Raw genomic sequence first — 25870 nt, 5'->3', positions numbered from 1 at the left:
GCTCTGGTCCATGGGGTCATGAAGAGTCGGACAAGACTAAACGACTAAACAACAACAACATCCTCACTGCAACTTTGCCTTTTAGTTGTGGCTCCCATCCTTCTTACAATGGGTCAAGGAGAAGACAGAGTCAGCAGGCAACCTGGTTTTTCCTTTTGGGGTGCTGCTTATCTTTGCAGGATCGTAGTCATACATGGTGGTTTACAGAGTCACCTAAACAATCGTTTTCGAACAGGGCAGTTCCTGCTCTTTTTCTCTACAGATGCGTAGGCTGGATTCTTGTGCCTGGAGGCTGAGTTTTAACATCTAGCACTTCCCAAGGCTTTTTTTTTAATTGGAAAGCCTCTACTTCCCACCTCTGTAAAACTTGAAGCTTTGGTATCTACGAATGCCTAAAATCTGCAGGGGTGTGCCTTCCTTGCCCAGGGCCTGTGGTTGTTTATCTGCATCAAATTCTGGCATGACTGAACGAAAAAAGAAGGGGGGGAAAAAGAATAGGAAGGTGTTGCAATCAAAGGTATCTCAGTTGCTGAAGGTGAACCCATGTGACCTTTTTCGGGAGGAAGGGATAATTGGTTGTGGGGAATGCAAAAGTAATTAAGGAATATGGAAGTCAAAGTGGGCAAACTGATTCCTCCTATAGCTCTGTCTCTCTGGCCTAAGGAAAAGCAACACTGAGCCCTGTAAGCTGAGCAAAACAGAAAAGTAGTTCTGTAGTGCAGTTTCGAAAGAGGGAGGGGAGATAGTTTGGTAGCATCTTAAAGATCAGTACACTTAATGGCACAAGCCTTCAGCTCGTATCTGCTGTCCACTTCATCGGTTGTATGAAGTAGTGAGCCTGAGTTATAGGTGTATTTACACAAGGGTTTTCGTTTGTTTTTGCTGTGGGGTGGGAGGGTTGTGAACGGTACAGAAAGCGAATGTGTAAAGCCCAGGCAGTGATAACTGGAGATTGAAAGTTACATTTCAAATAACTTACTGTATTTTATGCTTGTGTGTTTCGGTTCACACAGGTATCCTAAAGCATTCCATCATTTTATGTGGGATCTCTTGATTAATTAATTAGTTTTTCTCTCTCCCAAAATGTCAAGTTTAGACACACAACACTTGTACAGACAGGGGCACACAACCACACGCTTCCTTCTGTGCGCACAACCATCTTGGGTTACTTCGTGCCTAGCTTAACATTTTAAATAAGGGATCTGCTTGGTATGCCTGCTGAATGGAGCGAGGATAGGGGAGGCTTACAGACTCCACTTATTTACCCCACTGGGGAAACTGAATAAAGCGAGCTTTCTCACCCGTGTGTGTGTGTGTGTGTGTGTGTGTGTGTCTGTCTGTCTGTCTGTCTGTCTGTCTGTCTGTCTGTCTGTCTTCCAAGCAGATGCCAACTTCCTCAGTCCTCTTGAGGTACCCAGCGAAGTCAGGTTCCCCTTCTCATCCTTTTACCCTCCTGTCCTGTGAACCAGTTGTGAGAGCCATGTGCAGAGACCTCGCTGGGTGGTGGTGGGCAGAAAATCCGGAGTGATTCATGCCCTATTCTCTCTCTCGGTCACCCTCCCCCCCCCATTCAGGAACATGACTATGACTCAAACATTGCCGCTCGAAATGCCACAGAACTGTGGGGCACATGCAATAGTGTCAACTCATTTTCCTGATCTACCGGCTCATTTTTTGCTTTCAGGCGTTGGTGTCCTCTACTCATAAACTGATGGCATTGTGGCCGTGCATCTTTTACCTCTTTCACATTTTGGGGTGGGTGCGTGAGCCACGGGTGTGTTTCATTGTTGGGGTCCTTGGATCTTTGGCTCTCTCTTCTCCTCTCCCCACACACTGGCGACGGTCACGTGTGAGCCCAACGCCAAGAGCAAGAAGGGAAACCGCAAAACTGCGACCACACACCAGATTTTCATCATACTTCCTGCCTTGTCCCCAGTTCACACTTACCAGGAAGTGAGCGGCCAGGAAAAGGGGGGAGCGGGTTTGGCGGCGAAGAGGATGGCACTGTCATAGCAACAAGTTTATAATAATTATTGCGGTGTTAAACCTGCCTTATCTTTTGCCAACTGAATACTCAACTTGCCAAATGGCCTTTTCAGCTCTGACCTACGTGGGTCCCAGGCTCACAGGCAGTAGCATCAGAACCCATTTATCAAGTGTAAAACAGAGAAAGTGGTGAGAGTGCTTTTGGGAGAGTGCAGAGTGCCTTACCACAGCAGCTGGATGCAGACATGTTGGTTGGAAATCAACCTTAGTCAGGTTTTCAAGGTGTGAGAAAGTAATATCTCTTCTTCCCCACCATTTACCAGAGGTTGAAAACTAACCCTTGATCTTAGTTTGCTGAAGTGGGTTGAGGTTATCTACAACAACAACAACAACAACAACGTTATAATTTATACCCCGCTCATCTGCCTGGGTTGCCCCAGCCACTCTGGGTGGCTTCCAACACATATAGACACTGCTTTTTTTCTGGGGGTACGCATACCCCTAAACATTTTGTGAATCTAAGTTTGGCCTCATTGAGGAGCAGTATTTCAATATGAGTAGGAAAATGAGAGTACCCTTAAACATTTTTTAAAGAAAAAAAGCACTGCATATAGAACATAATAAAACATTAAACATTAAAGACATTCCTGTACACTGTACAGGGCTGCCATCAGGTGTCTTCTAAAAGTTGTGTAGTTCTTTATCTCCTTTGACATCTGATGGGAGAATGTTCCACAGGGAGGGCGCCACTGCCGAGAAGGGACCATGGTGGTTGCTAAAGGGAAAGACCCCAGGGCACACGCTTGTCAGGCATAAAAGGCACTGTTATATCACTTCAACAGCCCTGCAGAATTCTGGGAACTGTAGTTTGTCAAGGATGCTGGGAGTTGTAGCTCTGTGTGGTCAGCACCCATCACAAGCAACGCTTCCCAGGAGCAGCGGCGTAGCTGGCCGCTCGGGTGCCCGGGGTAAGCCACCCGTTGGGCAGGGCACACTGCACAGAGCCTCACTGCCACTTCCCCTCAGCTGTAGGGCAGCCGAGGGAGAAGCGGCGGACAGATACAAGCCCCATGCGCAGAGCCTGCAGGTTCTCGAGCCACCGCGTCATTCCCAGAAGAGATACCTGGCTTGGGTCCACTGCAGGCCCCACATTAAGTGCCTCCCCCTGCAGTGTGGCGCCCAGCGCCCTTCGCCCCCTCTGCCCAGGATTTTCCGTGGCTGTCAGAAAGGTGTAATCATGCTTTAGATTTGTGGTGCAGATGTGAGTAGGGGACACCAATGCCCGAACGCAAAAATGAGCCGGTAGAATCCCAGATGTGAATCCCAGATGCACGAGGCCCCCAGAGTCCTGCAAAAGAAAGAGGAGGAGGAAGCAGCTGCTGTTGGTGGTGGCACAAAGCGAGGAGCTGATATTGTGAGGGAAACGGATTCTCTGCACGTCAGATGTGCTCTCACAATCATTGTAGGTCATCCAGGGTGCCGATTGCTGGCATTGGCCAAAAGAGTTCTGGGGCTTGGCGCCTGTACCAAAAAGCAAGCCAAGTGGCTCGAGGCTGAGATTGGTGGGCCTTGTGCGGCTCGAGGTTATAATTTGCTCTGTGGCCCCAGACCCTATCTTCACCTGGGCTGGTTAATTCTGTCCTCCCATAGGCCATTTTATCAGCGTCTGATAAGCACAGAATCGGGTGGATGTCATCCTTGGAACCAACCTCTCTGCCGGGTTATGAGGAGAAGTGAAACTGGGCATCGCTGGGAATCGAAATCAGCAACGGGGAAGTTGCGGGGTGGGCACGCTCTGGTTGCAGGCCTGACAGGAAGTCCTTGGTTGGTGTCGTGCTTAGGGTGTGCCACAGCTTGTTTGTCTGGCAGCTGCTTTCAGGGCTCACAGGCCTAGGGTATGTTCTGATGTCCCAGTGAGAGGCGTGTGTGTGTGTGTTAGAATTTGCCTCTGCAGTTCTGAAGTGAACCTCTGACTTTCTGAGCACATGGTCTAGCTAGCTTTTACCCTATGCTCCCAATATTTTTAGGCCAGATTGAAAAAGCCTTGCAGCTGAATCCTAAACACATACTCTTTCATAGGGGCCAACTCCTTGGGGCCAGGGGGTCTTCACCGCCCCCCATAAAATATTTGAAGGTGCTGCCCCACCGCCCCGCTCCCAGTTGATGGGTATTGCATAATGGAGAAGGAGTCCTTTGGTATCCATGCAGCCAGAAAGTATCTAATAATTTCAAGTGTGCTGCTTTACTTTGAGTCTTTGTATGGTAGAAATTTAGTTACTGTATTGGGATCCCCCCCCCCCCGGTTATTATAATAATATTGGCAATGTGCAGCGGCAATGTGCACCAAGTTACTTCATTTGGTACCCATGTTCCAGTAGCCCCAGCAATGTAGAAGGATTCACAAGTTCCTCAGCTGGTCTCTCCTTGAGGAAAAAAAGATTTTAAAAATTGCTGGTTGTTGAAGTCACTCTTAAACATTTTGGAACAGAGATGAGTGCCATATGAAACCAGTATTTGCCAGACTGGGAAGTAAATACCAACCATTTGTCTTTATGTTTTAATTCCCCTTACTAGGCCAACACCTGGGAACAAAAACACTGATTTCTCTCCTTTTTCCCCCCTTCCCTTTTCTTCTTTCTTTTCTTCTTTCCTCTTTGGGCATACACAAACCCCAAAGTGAATTATTGCATCCTTCATGCTTGGCTGCAGCTCTGCTCCCATTCTAGTCTCTCATCCATTACCAGGGTGGCAAAAGACTTCCACAGATAGACCTAGGCATTAAGCAGTCAAGCTATTGCCAGTAAAAGTGTGTGTGTGTGTGTGTGTGTGTGTGTGTGTGTGTGTGTGTTTCAACCAATAAAAGGGGTGATATGATAGCCATGTTCAAATATATAAAAGGATGTCATATAGAGGAGGGAGAAAGGTTGTTTTCTGCTGCTCCAGAGAAACGGACAGGGAGCAATGGATTCAAACTACAAGAAAGAAGATTCCACCTAAACATTAGGAAGAACTTCCTGACAGTAAGAGCTGTTCGGCAGTGGAATTTGCTACCAAGGAGTGTGGTGGAGCCTCCTTCTTTGGAGGTCTTTAAGCAGAGGCTTGACAGGCGTATGTCAAGAATGCTTTGATGGTGTTTCCTGCTTGGCAGGGGGTTGGACTGGATGGCCCTTGTGGTCTCTTCCAACTCTATGATTCAATACTTGCAAAAGCACCAGATTTTCAACATGCTGATCCGTCAGCTCTCTGTAGATTTGCTGTCTGGAGGATAAAAGCAGGTGGAGGAACCCTCTAAAACAACTCCCCACTGGGCTGCATCCATAATTTTTCACCAAAATGTTGGTTCCACCTGAATTCAAGACTGGCGTTTCTGAGTTCTAATTTCTATTTGATTTCTGAACTTTTGGAGGCCTGCCTGTTTTTACAAGCAGAGGTTGGATGGGCCATCTGTCATGGGTGCTTTTGTTGAGATTCCTACATTTCAGGGGGTTGAACTAGATGGCCCTTGTTGGGGGGGGGTCCCTCCCAACTCTACAATTCTATGATTCTACATATTTAGAACTTGGACACACTTGGACCACAGGATCAATCATTCCCACTGGCCAAGACTGCTATAACTTGGGGCATGAACAGCCCTAGAAACACACAAGATATGAGAGAAGGTGATTCTGACCACAATTTAGGCAGTAGCAAATGAGTCAGCCGCTCTGCCCTACTGAGGGCCTGAGCTTCCTGGCCACGAAGCTGCTTTCAGTCATATTTTTTTGTGGAAAGTGCCAACAGGTACATGATAAAGCCTTCAAACTTTACATCTGACTCCCCTCTCCCACTCCTAAAACCATAGTAGTATGCCTGCAAGGGAAGTTTCCATAGACTACGTAGGTATATGACTCACCTGGAAACCACACTCACAGCAATGGAGCATGGGCGAATGTCTGGTTCTGTGATTTCCTCCCCTTTCACTTGGTGATGGGCAAGTTGCTAGTTCTTATGAGAGCAGAGGAAACCCGTGGGCAGTTTTCTGTAAAATTCTTAGAATCAGAAGGATGTGAGTCTTCAAATAGTGGCTGCTGTCTTGAAGGTAATACTATGCACAAGAACTTTAATTGCCTGTCTGCCTGCCCCTGCATACCCATGCCAATCATCATTTGTGGCATATGAACAGCCAGATAGAAAGACAACACTCTCATCTCAAACCAGTTCACCAAAGCTTTCCCCACCAGCTTATGTGGAGGAGACATTTCCTGCTCCTTGCAGGTGAGTATTTATTTAAAAGTCTGAGCCAAAGCATGGTAGAATGCCATGTAATGCAGATCCCAGCCTTATGGACTCATTCCTTCCCTGTGATGGCTCTGAGGTCTCTATAACCTCTTTCGTGACATTCTGCAAAGTCTTGTGTTTTGGGGAGGGAGGGAGAGAACAACTTAAATATTTCACCAGTGTGAAACAAAAAACGAGAGTCACTGCATTTGCCAAAATGATTCCAACTGCAGAATCTGGAGTTCCTGGGTTGAGAGGGGTGGGTGTGGGTGTGGGTGTGGGTAAAAATGAAGAACTCTACTCCTCAGGAGTGTGAAAATCAAGGCACCCAGTGGCTCCTGGCACCTCAGAAAAATGAGTCCAACAGCTGGCATCTAGGTTGTGGGCAGAGGGCAGGAAGCAGGTTTTTCCTCCTCTTTGGAGGAACATAGAAAATGTTGATAGCCCCTGCTGCATTCCTGCCCTAATCTGTAGACAAGGCACCTGCATGCAATGCATTGTGGGTACAACTAGCAGTGCTGGAGTTGCCTCAACACCAAACCACCACTTGTAGTTGGTTGCAACTGTGAAAACGTTGGAAGTTCCAGAGGGGTGCGCATACCGTATGATTTAATGTTTCCCCAGGCGTAAACATTTCAGTCTGTTGCAGCAAAAACAGCAGAGTTTTGTGGAACCTTGAAGACAAATTTATCATGGCATAAGCTTCTGTGGACCAGAAGTCTGCTTCATCAGATGCACGGAGTGTTATTCTGGGATGGCAGGCACATATACACATGGTGGAGGCGAGGAAGAGAGAGGTTGGGGAAGTGGAATGTAGACAATCGTTGGCATCCGTCTGCCTTGGGGGACAACAGAGGAGTGCACGTTTGGGGCTGAGGTCAAACTGTTGGAAGGTTGCAGTGCCTGCTGTGGCTGTAGAAACCGATGCTGGAGAGACATGTTTTGTTGCAGCTGGGGCAGATGAAGGTGTCCAGTTGTGCTGTTGCAGATGCACCATGGCGTTTCTTTTCTCTGCGCAACGACTTAAATATATGTAAAATGATTACCACCCACAAGGCAGTGTTGATGGTTACGCAAACCCTCCTGGCATTGGTGAGAAATGGGGGCATTTATTTGGGGACCTGCGCTTTTGCCAGGGTCCTAGGACAACGTCTTCGTCCTCGCTCAAGAATTGTGGAGTGTGGATATTTATTTATCCAGAACATCTATAGACACATGCCACATGAACCTGCATGAGTTAAAGCATTCTTTGTGGCAGTTCTGACCACTCAGGCAGCCAGAGGTATGGCCACACTGAGCAACAATGGTGGAGAACCTGTGGCTCTCCAGCAGCTGTTGGGCTCCAACTCTCACCATCCCTCCTCATGGTGCCATGCTGGCTAGGAGCTGCAGTCGCAACAGCTCTTCGAGAGCTAAAGGCTGCCTGCCTCCGACCTGCAACCACATGGAAGCCAAAGGGATGGTGGAGTAGCAATGTCAGGCTTACTTCTTAGGCAGAGGCCACAGGCTGGTTGTCCATGCCATTTGAGCTGGCACATGGAAAGGTTTTTTAATTAAGTGGCTACCAGCATGTGGAATGAGGCTGTGCATTTCCAGCTTCTCAAAGGCCGCGTGCCAACACCAGCAACTTCATAGAGTGTCCCAGGAGGAACAGTTTGGGAGTGGTGTATGCGTGCATGCAGTATTTTGAGAGGAATGGTAAAAATATCTTAGGACAATTCATGATTAGGGAAGAGGGGAATATGCCCCCTCCCGCAATGGTTGCTTCTATGGCATGGTGCCCCAACGAAGCGTCTTTGCAATTGCTTGGGCCCTGTTGGGGTATCTCCTTTCTTCCAGGTTGGCCTGCAATCTGCTTTCTAGCGCCAGGCGAAAGACACACTGCAGCCAACTCTCCTGCTTGGCCAAAGGGAGGAAAAGTCTGTCATGCAGCAGCCCTCCTGCCCCAGGCCAAAAAGTAAACCTTTGACGCCCTGGGAAAGGGGAGAGTTTCTCTTATGGAAACAGTTCTTGTCATTTCCAATGTGTGATCCAACCCCATCCCCCTTTAACTGGGAGTACAATCCTACACACCCCTTGGAACTTCTTCATTCACCTAATGAATGATTTAAATTTTCCCCCACCAACTCTTCTGCAAAATGTTTAATTTCTCCCTTCCTTCTATAGACATAAAAGTGCAAGGCTGTTGTCAGGCTGCAGTTTGTTTGGCTGCCAATAGGGGGCTGCACCAACTCCAGCCCAACAACAGAATGGCAGGCAGGTGAGCAAGCAAATTGGGGGGGGGGGTAGGCTGCCCAAGCAAGCTGCTCAGTAGAAGGGAAAGCACTTCGGAGGGGCTGGGGGAATAAGTGAAGGGGGTGGGTGAAGTGTAAAGGGAGTCAAGTATAAACAGAGGAGGGGTTGGGTTGGCAAAGGGGTAGGCAGGTAGGCGGGGTTGGCAAATAGAGGGAGCAGAGGTGGCAACCTAGCTTATGATGGCATTGGGACACTTACAAACGATTTCACTTTCAATACGGTCCGTGCTTGCGCATGGTTTGGGACTGGTGCGCTACTTCATTTTCAAATCAGTGCATGTCCTGTAATTTCCTGCTGGAGCCTTGTAACTTCTTATACCACAGGTGTTTCGGTTTATTTTTTTCTCCTCCCACTTTTATTGCGCTGCAACGCAAGAACGCCCCTCCAGACGGCAATAATGTAGTAACACTGAGAAAGCATCGTGGAAGAATTAAGAAAGTGGAACCCAGTCTTAATCCACCTGCAATGCACTCTTGCTGTGTCTGTGACATGTTGCAAAAGACCCTCAAATAAAAAGCCCAGACTGGAATGTCCCTTGGTGGGTGAATCTTGTTTTTTGTTTAGTTAATTTTTAATTGAGATTTTTCAACATAAGATACAGTTAAAGCTCAACTAATCTAAAGAGAGAGAAGAAACAAACCAATAAAATTAAAAATAAGAAAGGAAGCAAAGAGAAAAAGACAGAGAGACTGTGTATATACAGTGGTACCTTGGTTCTCGAACTTAATCCATTCCGGGAGTCCGTTCGACTCCTGAAATGGTTTGAAAACCAAGGCGCGGCTTCCTATTGGCTTCAGGAACTTCCTGCACTCAATTGGAAACCACGTAAGCCGCGTCAGATGTTCAGCTTCCAAAAAACATTCACAAACCGCAAGCACTTACTTCCAGGTGTTTGCACACACTTTCAGGTGTGTGGCGTTTGTGAGCTGATTTGTTCAGGAACCAAGCTGTTCGAGTACCATGGTACCACTGTTATGCCAAACTCTCTATCACAATTATATCTTAACCCTTATTCCACACACCGAATAGTGAACCCTCCCAGCTCTCACCTGGGAGCTTCCCCCTCTTCCCTCAGCCCCACTCCCTGAGGCAGCCCCTCTGGCCTGCCGCTCACGGAAGTCTCTCCATCCTCTGCCCTTCACCTTCCTGTGTGTATCTTCATTTATCCCCAAATATCAATCTTCAAAAACCAAAACATACATGTAAATAGAGTTAACCGAGAGCTCGCGTTAAAAGTCACAGAAAAAGCAAGACTAGGAGAGAAACGGAATGTAAAAGTCAGCCTTGTGATTCTCTGTCTGCCAATTATGTACATACAGTAACAGTTATTCAAAATATTTAAAGTACAGTGGTACCTCGGTTTAAGTACACAATTGGTTCCGGAAGTCTGTACTTAACCTGAAGCGTACTTAACCTGAAGCAAACTTTCCCATTGAAAGTAATGGAAAGTGGATTAATCCGTTCCAGACGGTCCACAGAGTACTTAACCTGAAGCAAACTTTCCCATTGAAAGTAATGGAAAGTGGATTAATCCGTTCCAGATGGGTGCGCTCAGTACTCAACCTGAAGCGTACTTAACCCAAAGTATGAATGCAATTGGTTCTGGAAGTCCGTACTTAACCTGAAGCGTACTTAACCTGAAGCGAACTTTCCCATTGAAAGTAATAGAAAGTGGATTAATCCGTCCCAGACAGGTCCACGGAGTACTTAAACTGAAAGTACTCAAACCAAAGCGTACTTAAACCGGGGTATGACTGTACACACTCCAGAAGGAGATTCTATCTGGATTAATAAATGTCCTTAGTGGGCAAATTTGTGTTGGGGTTGTACTTGGGACCGTGCAGACGATGTGAGCAGAGCTCTTTTGGCACAGCAGAGTTGGGAACTGGCCAAGCCGGCTATGGGGCCACAGTCTGTTGGAAATTCTCCTGCATAAGCACCGTTGACATTAACAGGAGCCGTGCAAGATCGCCTGTTCGTTTCAGTGGATCCCGAGAAGGAGAACTTCCCAGCGGGGCATGCTAAAAATGAATTGGAAGTATGCTCATTGGAAACGACGGGAGCTGTCGGAAGGCCCATTGCAACAAACATGGCAACTGCAAATGCCCATTGACACGATGAGTCTTGATTGAAATAAAGGAAAGCTTTAAATAAACCAAGGAATTGATCGCTTTCTCAGTGCGTGGTGCGTTGCCATTTCATATTTTCTGCCTCTGGCACCAGAATGTTGTGGTCCTGCCCTGATGGGCTGTGTATATACATAAAAAATATTAAGTGTGCAGCAGCATGATAGAGTACGGCTAGGGCAGAGAGGACCCCCCCCCCTTCTATTCAAAGTCTTCTATAGGAATCAGCTTCCTCCATCTGCTTCCTTGGGGAGGGGGGGAAGGTAGGAGACCTTTTATTTTGTTTTTCATTAATCAGCATTTCCCTTAGTGGTCTGCACTCCATTCTCTCCCTCCCCCCCCTTTTCCCGGTGATTTATGGTTCGGCAGGGGCAGCAGGTAGCCCAAACCTCCCGACCTCCAACTCATTTGTCTGGAGGGGCTGGGCCACCTGTCACCTCCTGTCAAGGGAGAGCAATAAATGGTCTCCCGTGGTAATTACCCACGGAGGGGAGGGGTGGAGATTGGGTGGTGGTGGTAGTCGGGGCTGGCTGGGCGGCAGAGACCAAGGGGAAACGGCACCCAAGCTTTGGGGTGCAGGAAGAGAGTCTTCTGTGTGTGGTGCCTGAGACCAGGGAGCAAAGATTCCTGACCTCTTCTGGATTTCCCTCTCAGATTTGGCCAGAGCTGTGGTCCTGTTGCTCTTCTGCACCTCCTCCCCATTCCACCTATCCCCCCCCCCCTGGATGGAATGACAGAATGAAAGGGATCTTCTTTCTCTTCTGGTGTGACTGTGAGGTGGACTTGCTTCTGCAGACGTCGTTGGAGGGGGAAGTTCCTGCATGGGCGGAACAGCAGAGTATATAGGAGAGCAGGGTAATGTTTGCTCACCGAAAGCTCTCCTCTCAATGCCAGTTTGCAGCGCATTGTCTAACACTTAATCCTTCTCAGTCCTATAGAATTCAGTGAGGGGTAGGCTGCTGCCATGTAAAGTCAACGGGAGCCACGTGTATTGAGAGAGAGTGTGTGATCAATATTCTGGATCAAGAGCACAGCAGAGCAGAGAGATACCAAAAAGGCAAATCTGATGTATCAACTAAAATAGCAGTGGGGCTTAAGTTAGACTAAACATTCGGGCCCCTTAAATTTTATATATTTTGCACTTGGCGGCATAAGGGGTGTGTGTACAGGAACATCAGAAGTTATCTTTTACTGAGTCACATCAGTCAATTGCTCAATATTGTCCACACTGAAAGCCTCGTGTGTGTGTGTGTGTGTGTGTGTGTGACCCCAAATATTTCTACAAGTAAGGTAACATAAAGGTAAAGGTAAAGGGACCCCTGACCAGTCGTGACCAACTCTGGGGTTGTGGTGCTCATCTCGCGTTATTGGCCGAGGGAGCCGGCGTACAGCTTCCAGGTCCTGTGGCCAGCATGACTAAGCCGCTTCTGGCAAACCATTTACCTTCCTGCTTGAAGCGGTACCTATTTATCTACTTGCACTTTGACGTGCTTTCAAACTGCTAGGTTGGCAGGAGCTGGGACTGAGCAACGGGAGCTCACCCCATCCCGGGGATTCGAACCGCCAACCTTCTTAACGGCAAGCCCTAGGCTCTGTGGTTTTTTTTAATAGAATCTTAAGAGTTCGAAGAGGCTCTGTTATGGTTTGGTGCCTCAAGTCCTCTCTCTCTCTCTCTCTCGTTTTTAGAAACAAATTCACATGTGTTGTCTTAATTAAAATGCACAGATTAACTATGTTTGCTAGACAACATCTGAACCAATGTAGTATCTTAATAGCAGCTAATCATGAAGGTCGTGTACTGCCTCGAGTATTGGAGAATACAGTTGGGAGGGTTACAGCACTCATGCCCTGCTTGGGAGCTGAAGGGGCACTATGGGGTCAGGATGCTGTCCAAGATGGGTCTTTGGATCGGATACCTTCCAAATCATGATGAACTGCAACTCCCATCAGTCCCAGCCAGCGTTGCCAGTGGTTAGGCCGGGTGATGGGAGCTTTGGTCCAGCAGATATATAGAGGGCTCCAGAATCTGATTTGCAGGGAAATGCAATTCAAGATACCGTACTTAGAATTGGGTTTCCTTGCATTTATCTTTGGAATAAAGCAAGAAGATGATCCCTAGCTGGTGCAAAACGAAAGGGGTGTTCTGGGCAACCATTTCTGCACAATTGCCAGAGGTTCCCGCCAGTGTGGCTCAATAGTTAGAATGTTGGACTAGGACCTGGGAGAGCAGGGTTCAAATCCCCACACAGCCATGAAGCTGAGCTTGGGCCAGTCACCATCTCTCAGCCTAGCCTACCTCACAGGGTTCTTGTGAGGGTGAAATGGGGAGGAGGAGGAGAGCCATGTGCACCAACTTAAGAGCTCCTTGGAAGAAAAGGTGGTTTGTAAATGTAACAAACACGAACACACATACAATGCCAGTGCCTTGCTCACTTTTCACCCTTCTGTGTTTACAGCTCCAGTTCTGACGTTTGGAGTGGACCTGTTTGCCTTCCCCTACATGCCTGCTTTGGAGGGCCTCACTCAAGGAGATCACCTTTGAAGCCTCGGTGCTTGCTTCTTCTTGCGTGAGCGGTCAACCCGTGGACGGAACGTGCTGGGTGCCCCCTGCCTGGCCCCTCGGAAAGGGAGGCTGCACTGACGCCGAATCGAGTCGTTGGCAGTCCTGGATAAATAAGACTTCAGTTGCAATTGCTCCCTACTCAGCCCCTATGTGAATCCCTTTGCCCGAGGATCAGGCCTGCGGAGTGTACCTGCCATGGCGAGCAACAGCAGCTCCTGCTCCACGCCGGGGAGCGGGCATCTCAACAGCTACCCAGTCCCACACTATGCATTTTTCTTTCCACACATGATCGGGGGTCTTTCGCCTCCGGGAGCTCTGCCAGGGATGCAACACCAGCTGCCGGTCAGCGGGTACAGCACGCCTTCACCAGCCAGTAAGTACCCTACGCTCAAGAGTCAGGGGCTTGTGGGCGCCCAATATGTGCAAAGAGAGAGAGATGGGTTCACTTGGCGCCAAGGCAACATGTTTAGAGCAGCGGGAGCCAGTTTTGAAAGCTGCCATGCTGCATTTCGTAGAATGCACCTTTCTTTACCTGTCTTAGTTTGATGTTTTCCCGGGAAAAGCTGGCTCTGTGAGTTTTCTAGGAGGGACAGCTTTAATTTTGGGGTGGGGGTGGCGAAGTAAGCTTATGCCACGCTTGCGTCACCAACACGCACACACATGGGCTGTGCATGCAGAAGGTCCCAGGTTCAATTCGCCAGCATCTCCAGGCAAGATTGACAGGTGTCAGGGTGATGTGAGGAGAGCTCTGCTGGACACCCTGATGCATTGCTGCCTTTCAGAGTAGGCAATACTAGCTTAGATGGGCAAGTAGTCTATGACTGATACAAAGCAGTGAAACTTTGCACTCTCTGGCCTCCAGAGCACTTTTGCTACTTTTTTTAAAAAAATTGTTCATGATTCTGGGGTGAGTGCACTGTGAGGAAGACAATCAATAGTGGATCTGTAGCTGATGAGGAAACGTGTATTTCTTTAAAGTTTTTTTGACAGAAGAAGCGGATAGCCCCCCTGGCATGTTAGGAGAGAAGCAAGGTCAATTCCGGTATTCAACTTAGCGGAATGTCGGTCTTCAGAAGGGTAGCCCTCCAGATGTTGCAGACTACAACTCCCATCGTCCCTGATCATTGGCAGTGCTGGCCGGGTTTGATGGAAGTTGTAGTTCTCTATATTTGGAAGGCCAGAGGTCTATAGTGCAGGTGACAAAACAGAGCACATGCTGTGTCTTATCTTAAACACTTGTTTTTACTCTCCGTAGAATGGTCTCTTCTTGGCCATTTCTTTTGGTTGGTTGTAGCATTCTTCCCCTTCATCCAGAGACCCTGTGAAGTTGTGTCTTGTTGCTGCCAGGCCTCTACTAAATTTGGCATGAAAACCTAACACAAAGTTTTTGAAGCCTGGCGCACTTTCTAGCTTTTGAAAGGAGAACACTTAACACTTAACATTTTGGAGTTCTAATCTCTCCCCCCCCCCCGGTTTTAATGTTTACCTAAAAATTGAGATTATAACAGTTGAGCTGTTTCAACATTCCGAAATTAAATAACAGCAAGCTTTGCCAACTTGCCCATAAAATCCACAGTCATGTGACTTGACACACGCCCAGGCTCTTCTAACATGTTCAGGAATTTTTTATTTTGACTGTGAAGCGTGTTTGATACACCATTTAAGTTTTGAAAACAAGGTTCTTTGGGCTTCTATCCAAGTTTCAGCACCGAGATACAGTAATTGATGTATTATATGCATATGAAAACTTGGGCAGGCAGCCCTGCTAAACATCTCGACACTCCCATGAGTACATATCTATTTATTACATTTTGCACCCCACCTTTCCTCCAAGGAATGTGAACCGATGTTGTGAACTGACAACAACCCTTCCAGGTAGGTTAGACTGAGAGTCAGTGACTCGCCAAGTGAGCTTCGTAGCTGAGAGAGGATTTGATCCTTGGGTTCCTCCGCCTAAACCAGTGCTATAAGACAATGGTTCCCAATTGGTAGTCCGTGGACCCCGGGGTGGTGGTGGTCTGCGTAACCCACCCAGGGGTTCTGTGGCACATGCCCATCAACTGTATGGGACATCTCATTCTGGAGGCGCCCCAAAATGTGCAAGATCGCGGTGTCCGAAAACGTGTGTTTTGGGGCACCATGGTGTCTTGCGGGTCACATGACTTGCATGGGATGCTTGTCCCAAAGGACCCACCATCAACTGTTGCACGACAATTGGACACTTTCAAAATGGTTTCCCCCTGTATGTAAGTTAATAGGTGAAAGAAAGCCAAATTTGAATTTGTTGTTGTTGTTCTCCACTCTTAGATACTGCTTGCTCCTGGGCTACATATGGAATACCGAAAACCTGCTACCTTTTATATGGTTTTTCTTTTAAAAACAACAACAACAAATTCAAACTACTGCACAAAGATATAATCCCAAAATGCATACCAAGGCAAGCTCAATTCTGAGACCAGTAAATATTGTGCTTGGTAAGAAAGGTAATATTCACTTTCTGGTTGCAGAATTCATACTGTTGAGAGTCATGGAGAGAATAAAAGACATGCAGACTTGGAAGCCCTGTTTCCTGACTCCTAGAAATCTTGCTCGGGGATTCATGCACCCTGTCTCCAGTGCATTAAATTTCAAGTGGCATTGTTTTCCGTCTCCTATCTTCTGAAGCCCTTAAAACGTAACGCTGAATTTCTTGGGAGATGCTAGCTGCTCCTCTCAATACCAGGCCTCTCACCTGTGCAGTAAAATTATGGAATACACCTCAGAAAAGGGGTGCAGAGCAGACTTTAGTTCTCCTAGATTGGCTTTGTGGGGTGATAGTGCTGCCAACCCCACCCTGGGACAACCGGGCAAAACGCGCTTGCTTTCTATGTCCTCACAACTGACTGCACCATCTTGCTTGCTGTGTGTTAGACACAGTGCTCTGCTGTGGAAGGAGGAGTTGGGGGTGATCTGAACAAAAGTGTGGAAGGAGATGGATATGGAAATGAGGTCGAGAGTGAAGTCTTGAAATTCAGATTTGTTTACCAAACGGATTTGGTATTACCAAACAAACGGTGTGTGTGTGTGTGTGTGTGTGTGTGTGTGTGTGTGTGTATATATATATATATATATATAAGATCCCTTTAAAATTTAGCTTTTAATTTAATGTTGGGTTGCCTAGCAGGTTCCGTGCTCTTGCGCCCAATTCAAGGCTGACAACTTAATCCTCAAATCGCTATCCTTGAACACGGAAAACTCAAGTCAGCCATACAAAAACTTTGGAACTGTGAAAATATTTCTGCTCTCTGCGTAATTGCTTCCTTCTGTCTGATTGCTGTTTTTCCTTGTCTCGTTTCCCACCCGACCTCCCCCCAACTTATCCCTATAACCATCAGAACTAGAAACTTAGATCTCATGCAAGTGTCATGGGAATTATATATATTGTGTGCCTCTAAGCTCTACACCTGTTTTTCTTAACATGGCCCAACGCCCAGTAGACTAGCACCTCCCTCCCCCTCCCTCCAATCCAAATAGGAGGTAATAGATTTCTTTGGGGTCCTGCCATGAAGACTTGTGAATAACTAAGCTTTGAGGTATCCTTGCACACAGCATGTGGGTTGAAAACTACTAACAAAACATCTCTTCCCTTCAGTATGATGCTGCACCCACTGAACCTCCCCACCCACCCCTTCCAGCCCCCCAGATTTTGGCACATGCTAGATCTCTCTCAATATAACTGGTGATGCAACTTGGGAGAAGCTGTAGAGCCGGAGGGCAAGGAACATCATTTTGCAACTAGGCAGGAAATTAAAAAAAAACAGGAGTTGAGTGAGCTGCTGCTTTGCCAGCAAATCAAGAGGCAATGAAGGAGCCCCCCCAGTCTTTATATGCTTTGAGGCAGCTCCTGAGCTCTGCTCTTGACTATTGCATCCCCTTCCATATTTTAGAACTTACGGCTGTTGTTAAGGAGTCTTCTTTCTGAACAGAGGGTTGTCTTCCATGTGCCCTGACGCTTTTTGCTGGGCGGTAGTTGCCGCACCACATTGCCTCTCGTTTGGGGAGATCTTTTGCTTTTCAGCACCAGGGGTGTTTCTAACAAATGTTGTGTGGTTCAAACAATGCAGTGGTTCCCTAGAATTCCTTTGATTGGGGAATCACTACTCTTAGTATCTTGGATGAAGAAAATGCTTCTAATCCAAAATGTTTCTCATGAAGAAAAGCGTGGATATTTAGCCAATAACTGAAGCCATTTTTGTTTTGCGTTTTGGGGTTTAGTGCTCCACAAGGTTCTCTGAAATTTTCTGTGATCCTTCCAAGTCTTTGGACCCATTTCCTTGTACATATTGTTATGGAAATCACGGGGGGGGGGGGGAGGCACATCTTTAAAGTTGTTAAATGTTATAAATATTATGCATAAATGTATCCTTTCGACTTGACAGCTCAGGGAAGTTACCTACGGTAGTTTTAAAAATCATATAAAATCAACTCCAGTTTCCTCCATTCCAACGCTATTTTGCCCTTGCTCCCAAACTCATTTTAGTATTAGTAAACTAAAAAAAATATTTTACAGCACTAGGCTTTACGTTGTTTCTTGTTCATCCTCATAGCAAACCTGTGAATGGGAGGAGACAGTGGTGGTTCCAGTTTACAGATGGAGAAAGATTACGTGTCCAGTGCCACTCTGCAGGTTTATAGGAGAGGCTGATGTTTGTGTCCCCAACAATCCATTTTTTCAGTCTTAAGAATATATACAGGGAGGTTGTGAATAACCTTAGCTACAAATCTGCAGATTTTGCAGGAAGGAAAGCAGAATCTTGAAACCTGTAAACTTTATAAGTATTTTTTTAAAAATTGCTTACTTTAAATAGTCTACGCTACTCATTATGGGATGGAGCAAGGAACTATGTGGGATATTGAATTTCAAATTCCTGATGCATGGAAATCTTGCTCAGCCTTCCCCTCCCCTCCAAATAAAAAAGTGTTACCAGGCATCACCTACACCTTTCCAAGCTTATCTTTGCAGTCTTAAGGACTAGAAACATCTATTTTTCAAAAGGAAAAAGCTGTCGTCATTAGGAGTGAAACTTCATGTTTTTGCAGACACTAGGCTTTAAAAAAACAACAACCAACCATAACTTTCTAAGCAGTATAAAGTTCAAGGCAAGCTTTGTATGGTTGATTTCCTTTGGAGGGGAGCCAGGATGTACTGTGTGCGTGTTTGGTGTTCTTGTAAAAATGTTGATTGCAGGCTACAAGGAATCTTAAGGATGTATCCAATGCAGAATTGTTGCAAGCCAAGCATCCTACAATCTCAGAGCAAACTTTGCTTGTTTCTTTCAAGCTCTGCAAGCCAGTTGTCATTATTTTTAAATACTACTATTTTAATCAATATTTTTAGTACGTATTTATTTAAAGCACTTTAAATACTGCCATTAAATTATAAAATTCCAGGGCGGTTCATAATTGATCTTCTAAGACACAATAGAACATCACTCAATATACCGTCCATCAACAGTAAAACAGTGTCAGCAAAATAAGAGATTCATCAGAGGTTGACAGCAGGGGGGGGGGGAGTGAAATGGTATTTTCTGTATCTAGCTTGAGCTTTGTTTACATTGGCAAGAGTCTTCCCCAGCCCTAGCTGGGTCAAACCCTTGTATCTTTTGCAAGCAACCTGTTGGGCGCAGCTTATTCCATATGGCTAGCCAAGACATATTGCAAGGGTATTTTAGTTGCCCTTGCAGAAATTAGCCTTCTTGTTTGCTGACTCTAAGGCCAGCCAATATTCTGCCTGCAATATGGGAATGACGCTTCCCTTCCTTTATAACAGGCATGTCCAACAGGTAGATCGTGATCTACCGGTAGATCACTGGACATCTGTGGTAGATAATAATAATAATAATAATAATAATAATAATAATAATAATAAATTTTTATTTATACCCCGCCCTCCCCAGTCAAAAACCGGGCTCAGGGCGGCTGACACCAACAGAACCACAATAAAACATAAAAACAATTAATTAAAATACAGATTAAAATACAATATTAAAATTTAAAGTGCAGCCTCATTTCAAGTAGGCCATAAATCCAAGCCATGAGGGAGAAAAACACAGGGGTCAGGCTGAGTCTAACCCAAAGGCCAGGCGGAACAGCTCTGTCTTGCAGGCCCTGCGGAAAGATGACAAATCCCGCAGGGCCCTGGTCTCCTGGGAAAGAGCGTTCCACCAGGTTGGGGCCAGTACTGAAAAGGCCCTGGCTCTAGTAGAGGCCAATCTGGCCATCTTATGACTCGGGATCTCCAGAATATTATTATTTGTGGACCTTAAGATCACCAGTAGATCAGTGGCTCCCCCCAAAGAAGCTAAAAAAACTTTGGCTGCCCTAAAAAAAGCTCAACATCTTTGCCCTGCACCCCTAAAATGACCTGCACCACAAAAAACAGGGCTTTCCTTCCTAAAACAAAAAGCTCAATGTTGCTTTCTTCCCTAAAGAAGCTCAACAACCTTTATGTGAACCCCCCAAAACAGGGCTTTCCTTATTAAAAAAAGCTCAACAACTTTGACCTGAACCCCAAAGGGGGGGGGGGTAGATCACTGCCAGTTTTTAACTCTGTGAGTAGATCGTTGTCTCTTGGAAGTTGGCCACCCCTGCTTTATAAGGTTGCTGCAAGGATTTACTGACCAATGCAGTTGACGTGTTTTGAACATTTAAATTACAATATATAAATGGTAAGAATTCAGTTGTGGTGTTGGCGTGTGTTTGGAGCGTCCTGTCTGCTTTGGAGACTGGGGCTTATATATTGCAATGATCCTGGGCATGCATAAGAAAACTCTGCATGTCTTCTGCATGCAAACCCACCCATCTTGTGAATGCCCCTTTGTGGCATCCCCAGCAAGGGGGGGGTTGGATAGGTTTTGCTCCTAACACAGTTTTCACCCCAAAGCTCTGTGCTTTTACCCTTCCCCAGTGGGTCATTCATGTTTGTCGGAGGAAAAAATAAAAGGGTGCCCTTGGGGACATTGTGGGGGTGGGAGGCTACATATTCCTTGTGAACCCCAACCAGGAAGAATAAAAGGAGACATTCAGTGTTAATCAGGCTTATTGTAGGGGCACATCAGCATTTTTATGCCGAATAGTACCAGCCAACAGAATTTGCCCCTGGAAATCTGCATTTCCCAGAGGAGCACAGGTTTGCTTCATTTTAGAGCTAGGAAGGGAAGTGTGTTTTGGCATATGTCTTGCTTACGGATTTTGTGGGGTCCTTTACTATCTGCGTCCATGGCAGCAAGTGGTACAGCATTAAAACTGCCAACACATTCGCAAAGCTAAGCAGGGTCCGGTATGGTTTCAAATTGGATGGGAGACCTCATGTTGGGATTCTTGCATTGCAGGGGGTGGGACTAGATGACCCTCTGGATACCTTCCAACTCTACAGTTCTATGAAGAAGCTGTATCTCTTGCTAGTCGTTTATTTTCTCTCCCTTTCCTGTTGTTGTTGGGTTGGTGTTGTGCTTTTTGTTTGTTGTTGTTGTTTTTTTTGCTATGCCCTGTGGGGTGAGAGGGCCAAATGGCATATCTCCCTGTTTCTACAGGATGGGAAGCATGGAGGAGCCTGTCTTTTGGATAACCTTGGAAAAATAGCTTGAATGGAATTCATCCCTCCTCCATCTCCTCTTCTTCTACTAGCTTGAATAGAATCCAGCCCCCCTCTTCTTCTTCTTCTTGTTCTTCTTCTTCCTCCTCCTCTTCCTCCTCCTCCCCCACCTCCTTTTTAACATTTATCTTTCACTCCCTCTTATTTTTCTCTATCTCCTCCCCTCTCCACTTTCCAGGCAAGAGAGCCCTTTTTATAAATAACTTGAATAACAGGAAACAAAGGTTTAAAAGGAATAAACAAACCTCTTGACATATACTGAGGCCAAGGAGGCGCAGTTTGGGAGGGGGGTGTTGGTGGGGGCTGTATAGTTCAAGTGAGAGCCTGCATTGATCACTCACCTCCGTTGCCCTCTGTTTGAGGGTCAAGATCCCTTGGTTCTATTTCAGCAATTTGCGTATAGAGTTGGGAAGGCGAGTAGGATCCTCATCCATGGGTGCTTTTTCTGTTTTGATGTTGAATTTTAGTCTGTCCAGTTTGCGGCTGGAGTAAGATTTCAGGCGAGGTATGGGACCAGGAAAATTAGCGTGTTTGTGTTTTTGTGTATGTTTAAAAACTCAGCTTTCGGTTAAGTGTTTTGTTTCAAGCACAAGTGCAATTTAAAAATAAACAAAGGCATTGACAAAATAGCCTTGATGATAGTAATAGAGTTTAAAACGTTGAAACTAAAAGCAAAATAATTGTCAGGACAACATCAATGTCAAACCGTATACAGTACATTAAAGCAAACTGTAGAACCAGATTGATTTAGTTAACAGAACAGCAAGCACACGGACAGAGAAGGCCAAATCTCAAAATTGGTTAAAGTGATTTATAAAATAAAATAAAAATACTGCTAAATGCAGGTCGTTCTCTGCTTTCCAGGTTGCTACCTATAAAGACCTCTGGCATAGTCAATAAAGAGGTGAATTCACATTTTGTTAAGTGCATCCCTATGATATTTAAGCATGCACTTGAAAACGTGAAGTGTGACTGTCAGGTGTGGATACATGTAGGGTTTTAAAAACCTCATGTGTTATGTGCATTCTCTTCTTGAGGAAATGCAGCCAATGCTTAAATCCCTGTTGGCTGAACCTAGAACTTGGGTTTCTGTTCGTTCTGTGGGAAATGCTATGTTCTTCAAACCTCATCCACACGTCTGCTTGCCCTGCCTCTTTCCCTCAGGGAAAATTGGATCAAATGTCAATCAGGTTTTCTCCAGGTTGATGTTTGCTCTGATTTAGCAGGAAGGAGGAGGGAGGGTGGCAGGGCAAAGGCAAAACTGCTTGGGCGGATGGCTAGAAAGCACGGGGCAAGCGGAAGGCTGCCCTGACCCTGTTTTTTAGGCACAGGAGAAGCGGGAGTGTGGGTAAGCCCTTTCTTGGTAACAGCTGATACTTAAACCCATTTGCTCCGGCGTGAGGTATGGAAGCTAGTCCCTTTTCAGTTCTCTTGACCGTCTGCTTCCCTCTAGCCCACTTTAGTTTGGACTTTATAGTAGAAGCTGCAAACCTACCAAGCAGCTTCTAGGATTGCATCCCAGGGAGAGCCATGTTCAGTGAATGAGGAGGCCCAGAGTGGGTGGGTGTGAAATACATTGGCTGATGTGGGTACCCCTAAGTTGGGCTGCCTGGGACCTGCGACATTGGATCTGAGACTCCCAGGGGTTATTCTGTCCTCTGTGCAGCCGGACACCTTGGGAACATGAGCTTCTGCATGTTCTAGGGCTTGGCACTGAACTTTGATATATCCTGGCTGTGGTTGATTTTGAGAGTTTTTTTTATATATTTTAAACAAAGGGATAGTGCCTCAATCTGCATGTTCTCATTAGAACACATTGCGTAGAATTCATGTAGTGCTGGTTCTCAAGTACAATATGCAACAGGCAAGATTCTGAGGACTGTTGAAGCAGCGTTGGCCTGTAAGCACTAAATAGCCTCAGGAATTTCAGTGCATAACTTGGGGGGGGGGAACAGTGCTTAAATTAAGTCTAGTGTGCTGCAGAAGACCACAATTCACATGCTTCCTAGCTGCTCCCTTTCACCCCACAAATGCCATTAGACTCCCCTCCTCCCAGCCTGGAATCTCAGGTCAGGGAATTCTCTCCGAGTCCTGGCTCCCTGCCCTTCTCTCCACCTACTTGCCTTCTCTGTCTAGCACATTCTTAGCATTTGCTCAGTGGGGCAAAGTTCACCCACCTCAGCTTTCCCAGAGCTGACAAGACTGGTTCCTTTTGCCTCAAGGTTCCAAGTTGCGCTGGCATGGTGCCAACTTCTTCTGGGGCCCAATATGTACTTGGGGGCGTTTTTGCATGTGCAGTTTCAAAACTGAGAGGTTGAACAAATTAACACCTTCTGCCCTGGAAATCACAACGACTGGTTTAACTAGGTGACATGAAGACACTTTGCACATGCTCAGAGGCTCTGCTTTCCATATCTACCCCCATCATTTAGCCCAGACACTGTGATCCAGCTCCAAGGGCCTTCTGGCAGTTCCCTCATTGCAAGCACAGTAGTACCTCCAGTTACGTAACCCTCTGGTTACGTAAACTTCAGGATGCGAAAGCGGCAAACCCGGAAGTATTTGACTGGGTTTCACTGCACGCGCATGCGCAGAAGCAGTCCTCAGGTTGCGGAAACCTTGGGATCCAACCGGATCTCTGGAATGGATTCCGTCCGCAACCGGTGTTACCACTGTAGTGAGGTTACAGGGAACCAGGCAGAGGGCCTTCTCGGTAATGGCACCTACCCTGTGGAACGCCTTCCCATAAAATGTTGAGTTACGGTAAGTAACTATACAACATTTAGAAGACAACTGAAGGCAGTCCTGTGTAGGAAAGCTTTTAGTGTTTAATGTTTTATGATGTTTTTATATATGCTGGAAGCCGTCCAGAATGGCTGAGGCAACCTAGTCAGATGGACAGGGTACAAATAATCAAACTGTTGTTGTAGTTGTAGTTGTTGTTTCAGAGCCTTGATGTTAAAAATTGGGTTACAAGTGGTCTTTATAGCTGCTGCTTCTCTCCTCCTCCTCCTCCTCCTCCTCCTCCTCCTCCTCCTCCTCCTCCTCCTCCTCCTCCTCCTCCTCCTCCTCCTCCTCCTCCTCCTCCTCCTTCTTCTTCTTCTTCTTCTTCTTCTTCTTCTTCTTCTTCTTCTTCTCTTCCCTCCCTCCCCCAGGTGTGCATTTGAGTTTTGAGGAGCCCTGAATTTCTATACCACTTCCCTCTAATCTCTAAGGGGAATGGTTAATACCTGAGCTTTCTGTCCGGTCATTTTGGTCCTCTCATGTCTTCTTCCACAGACTCACTGGTGGAGTCATGAGGTGCTGTCAGTTCAAACCTCAATAGAAACCAGGACTTCCTCCCAGAACATCTTTTGGATGCCGATGCCCACCTTTAAATGGATGAAGTACCAGTTTAGAAAGCAGGATGGGATCGGGTGCAGTAGAATGTCAGTTCAAAAAATGTCTTTTTCTTCATTTAGGCCATATCTCCAATAGTTGGGCACCTGAGCAGGGCCAACCCAAAATATTTTTCCACCTGAGGCAAGGTGTGTCCTCCTGCTCCCAACCCATGCGCAGAAGCTGCCAGTCTGGACCTTTCATCAGCACTGGGGACTGGGCAGCATCTTCCAGGGAAAGAGCTGGGGGAAGGGTTGAAGGGGACATCTGCCACTGCTTCCCTCCCCCCCGAAAAAACCCAGCATCTGTTGCTGGAGGTAGCTGCCCCGCTTCCTAATAGTAAGCAGCAAATCCTAGTGAGGCCTACCTCCACCCTTTATCAGGCACACCTAGGCCTCTCCGGCCTAATGGTGAGGGATGCAAATCCAAACACTGCTCATGCCGCAATAAAGTATTTCGTTGTTTACATCTCTTCCCATCCTTTTAATGTAACCCCCCCCCCCCAAAAAAAAAATCACTCTTGGAATCCGGAATCAGCTAGTTTTACAAAACAGTCTGCACAGTCTCTGTGTATGTGTGTGCGCGCGCACATGCAAATTTTACACACAAAAATTGTGTAAACTCCCTTCCATCTAAGGGAGCTGCTGCATTCTGTGTCATGTTGGAAGTACCGAAGCTTTTCCTAACTTGTGTTTATGGCTTGCCATGGAAGAAGGTGGTTTTGGGTGTTGTTGTTTTTTGCGTGTGTGGGGTGGAAGATAGTAGGGGAAAGTAGATGTCATTTCAGTGCAACACCTGATTCAGGCCTTGTGCCCCCCCCCTACCCCTTCCAAACTGCCTTTATTTGATAATTGCAGTGTTTATGCCTCTGCCACATTAACGGCCCGGCTGGATCCAGTTAATACGGATGTAGTGAAGTAGGCCTTGTTTTAATTAGCAGCGAATAAGGCACAATAGCAGGTAGGGGTGGTGGTTGGGGTGGAGGGGAAGAGAGGAAAAAGTCTGGCTTAGCTGGGTGCTAGCAAGATGCGAGACAGTGGGGCATGGAGAAAGAGGTTTATCACTTCTGGTGAGCAGAGGAGGAAGTCCTTGGAGTGGTGCTTGCCCTAAAATCCATTCTTTGTTGGTGGGGCACATGATTTTTATACATAACATGCCTTTCTGGGAACGGTGGTGGTGACCCATCAGCCGCAACCAGCAGGACCAATGGTCAGGGATGAGGTGGGTGTTTTTTGTATTACTATTATTACTATTATTATTAGAGTTTATATACCACCCTATACCCAGAGGTCTCAGGGCGGTTCACAGAATAAACTCAAAATATAAAACCACAAAATACAGAATCAAAATAAAAACAACAACTTAATAACACCCCCCAAACCCACATTGTAAATGGGTTTGTATAGCAACACCACAGGTTCTCCACCCCTAGCATAGGGGCAAGACTCCTAGATTCCTGCCCAGTGATGGGGCTGTTAGAGCTTGCTAGCACAAAATGGGTGCCCTGTCCCCCCCACCTCCAACCATTAATTACTCAGGGTATTTTCCAGATTTTCCTGTGTGTATGTTGTTTTGCTTCTTGCAGTTGTTAGCTTTGCTCGCATTTGCTGTGGGGAAATTGTGCTTGAACTG

General features: G+C 46.5%; 1 protein-coding gene across 2 annotated transcripts in view; it reads left to right on the top strand.

Moving 5' to 3' along the window:
* Positions 1-25870, top strand: part of RARA (retinoic acid receptor alpha) — a 197538-nt gene that overhangs the window by 68052 nt on the left and 103616 nt on the right. For both annotated transcript variants that reach the window (XM_035135758.3, XM_035135759.3), the window contains one exon: positions 13121-13600. In XM_035135758.3, the coding sequence (XP_034991649.1) occupies positions 13423-13600 (178 nt within the window). In that variant the 5' untranslated portion in view covers positions 13121-13422. The remainder of the gene's footprint in view (positions 1-13120; positions 13601-25870) is intronic.

The sequence above is a fragment of the Zootoca vivipara genome, chromosome 12, assembly GCF_965207765.1.
Source record: "Zootoca vivipara chromosome 12, rZooViv2.hap1.1, whole genome shotgun sequence".
Classification (NCBI taxonomy): Eukaryota; Metazoa; Chordata; class Lepidosauria; order Squamata; family Lacertidae; genus Zootoca; species Zootoca vivipara.
The sequence above is the reverse complement of the archived record's forward strand: the minus strand, read 5'-3'. Positions and strand labels throughout refer to the sequence as shown.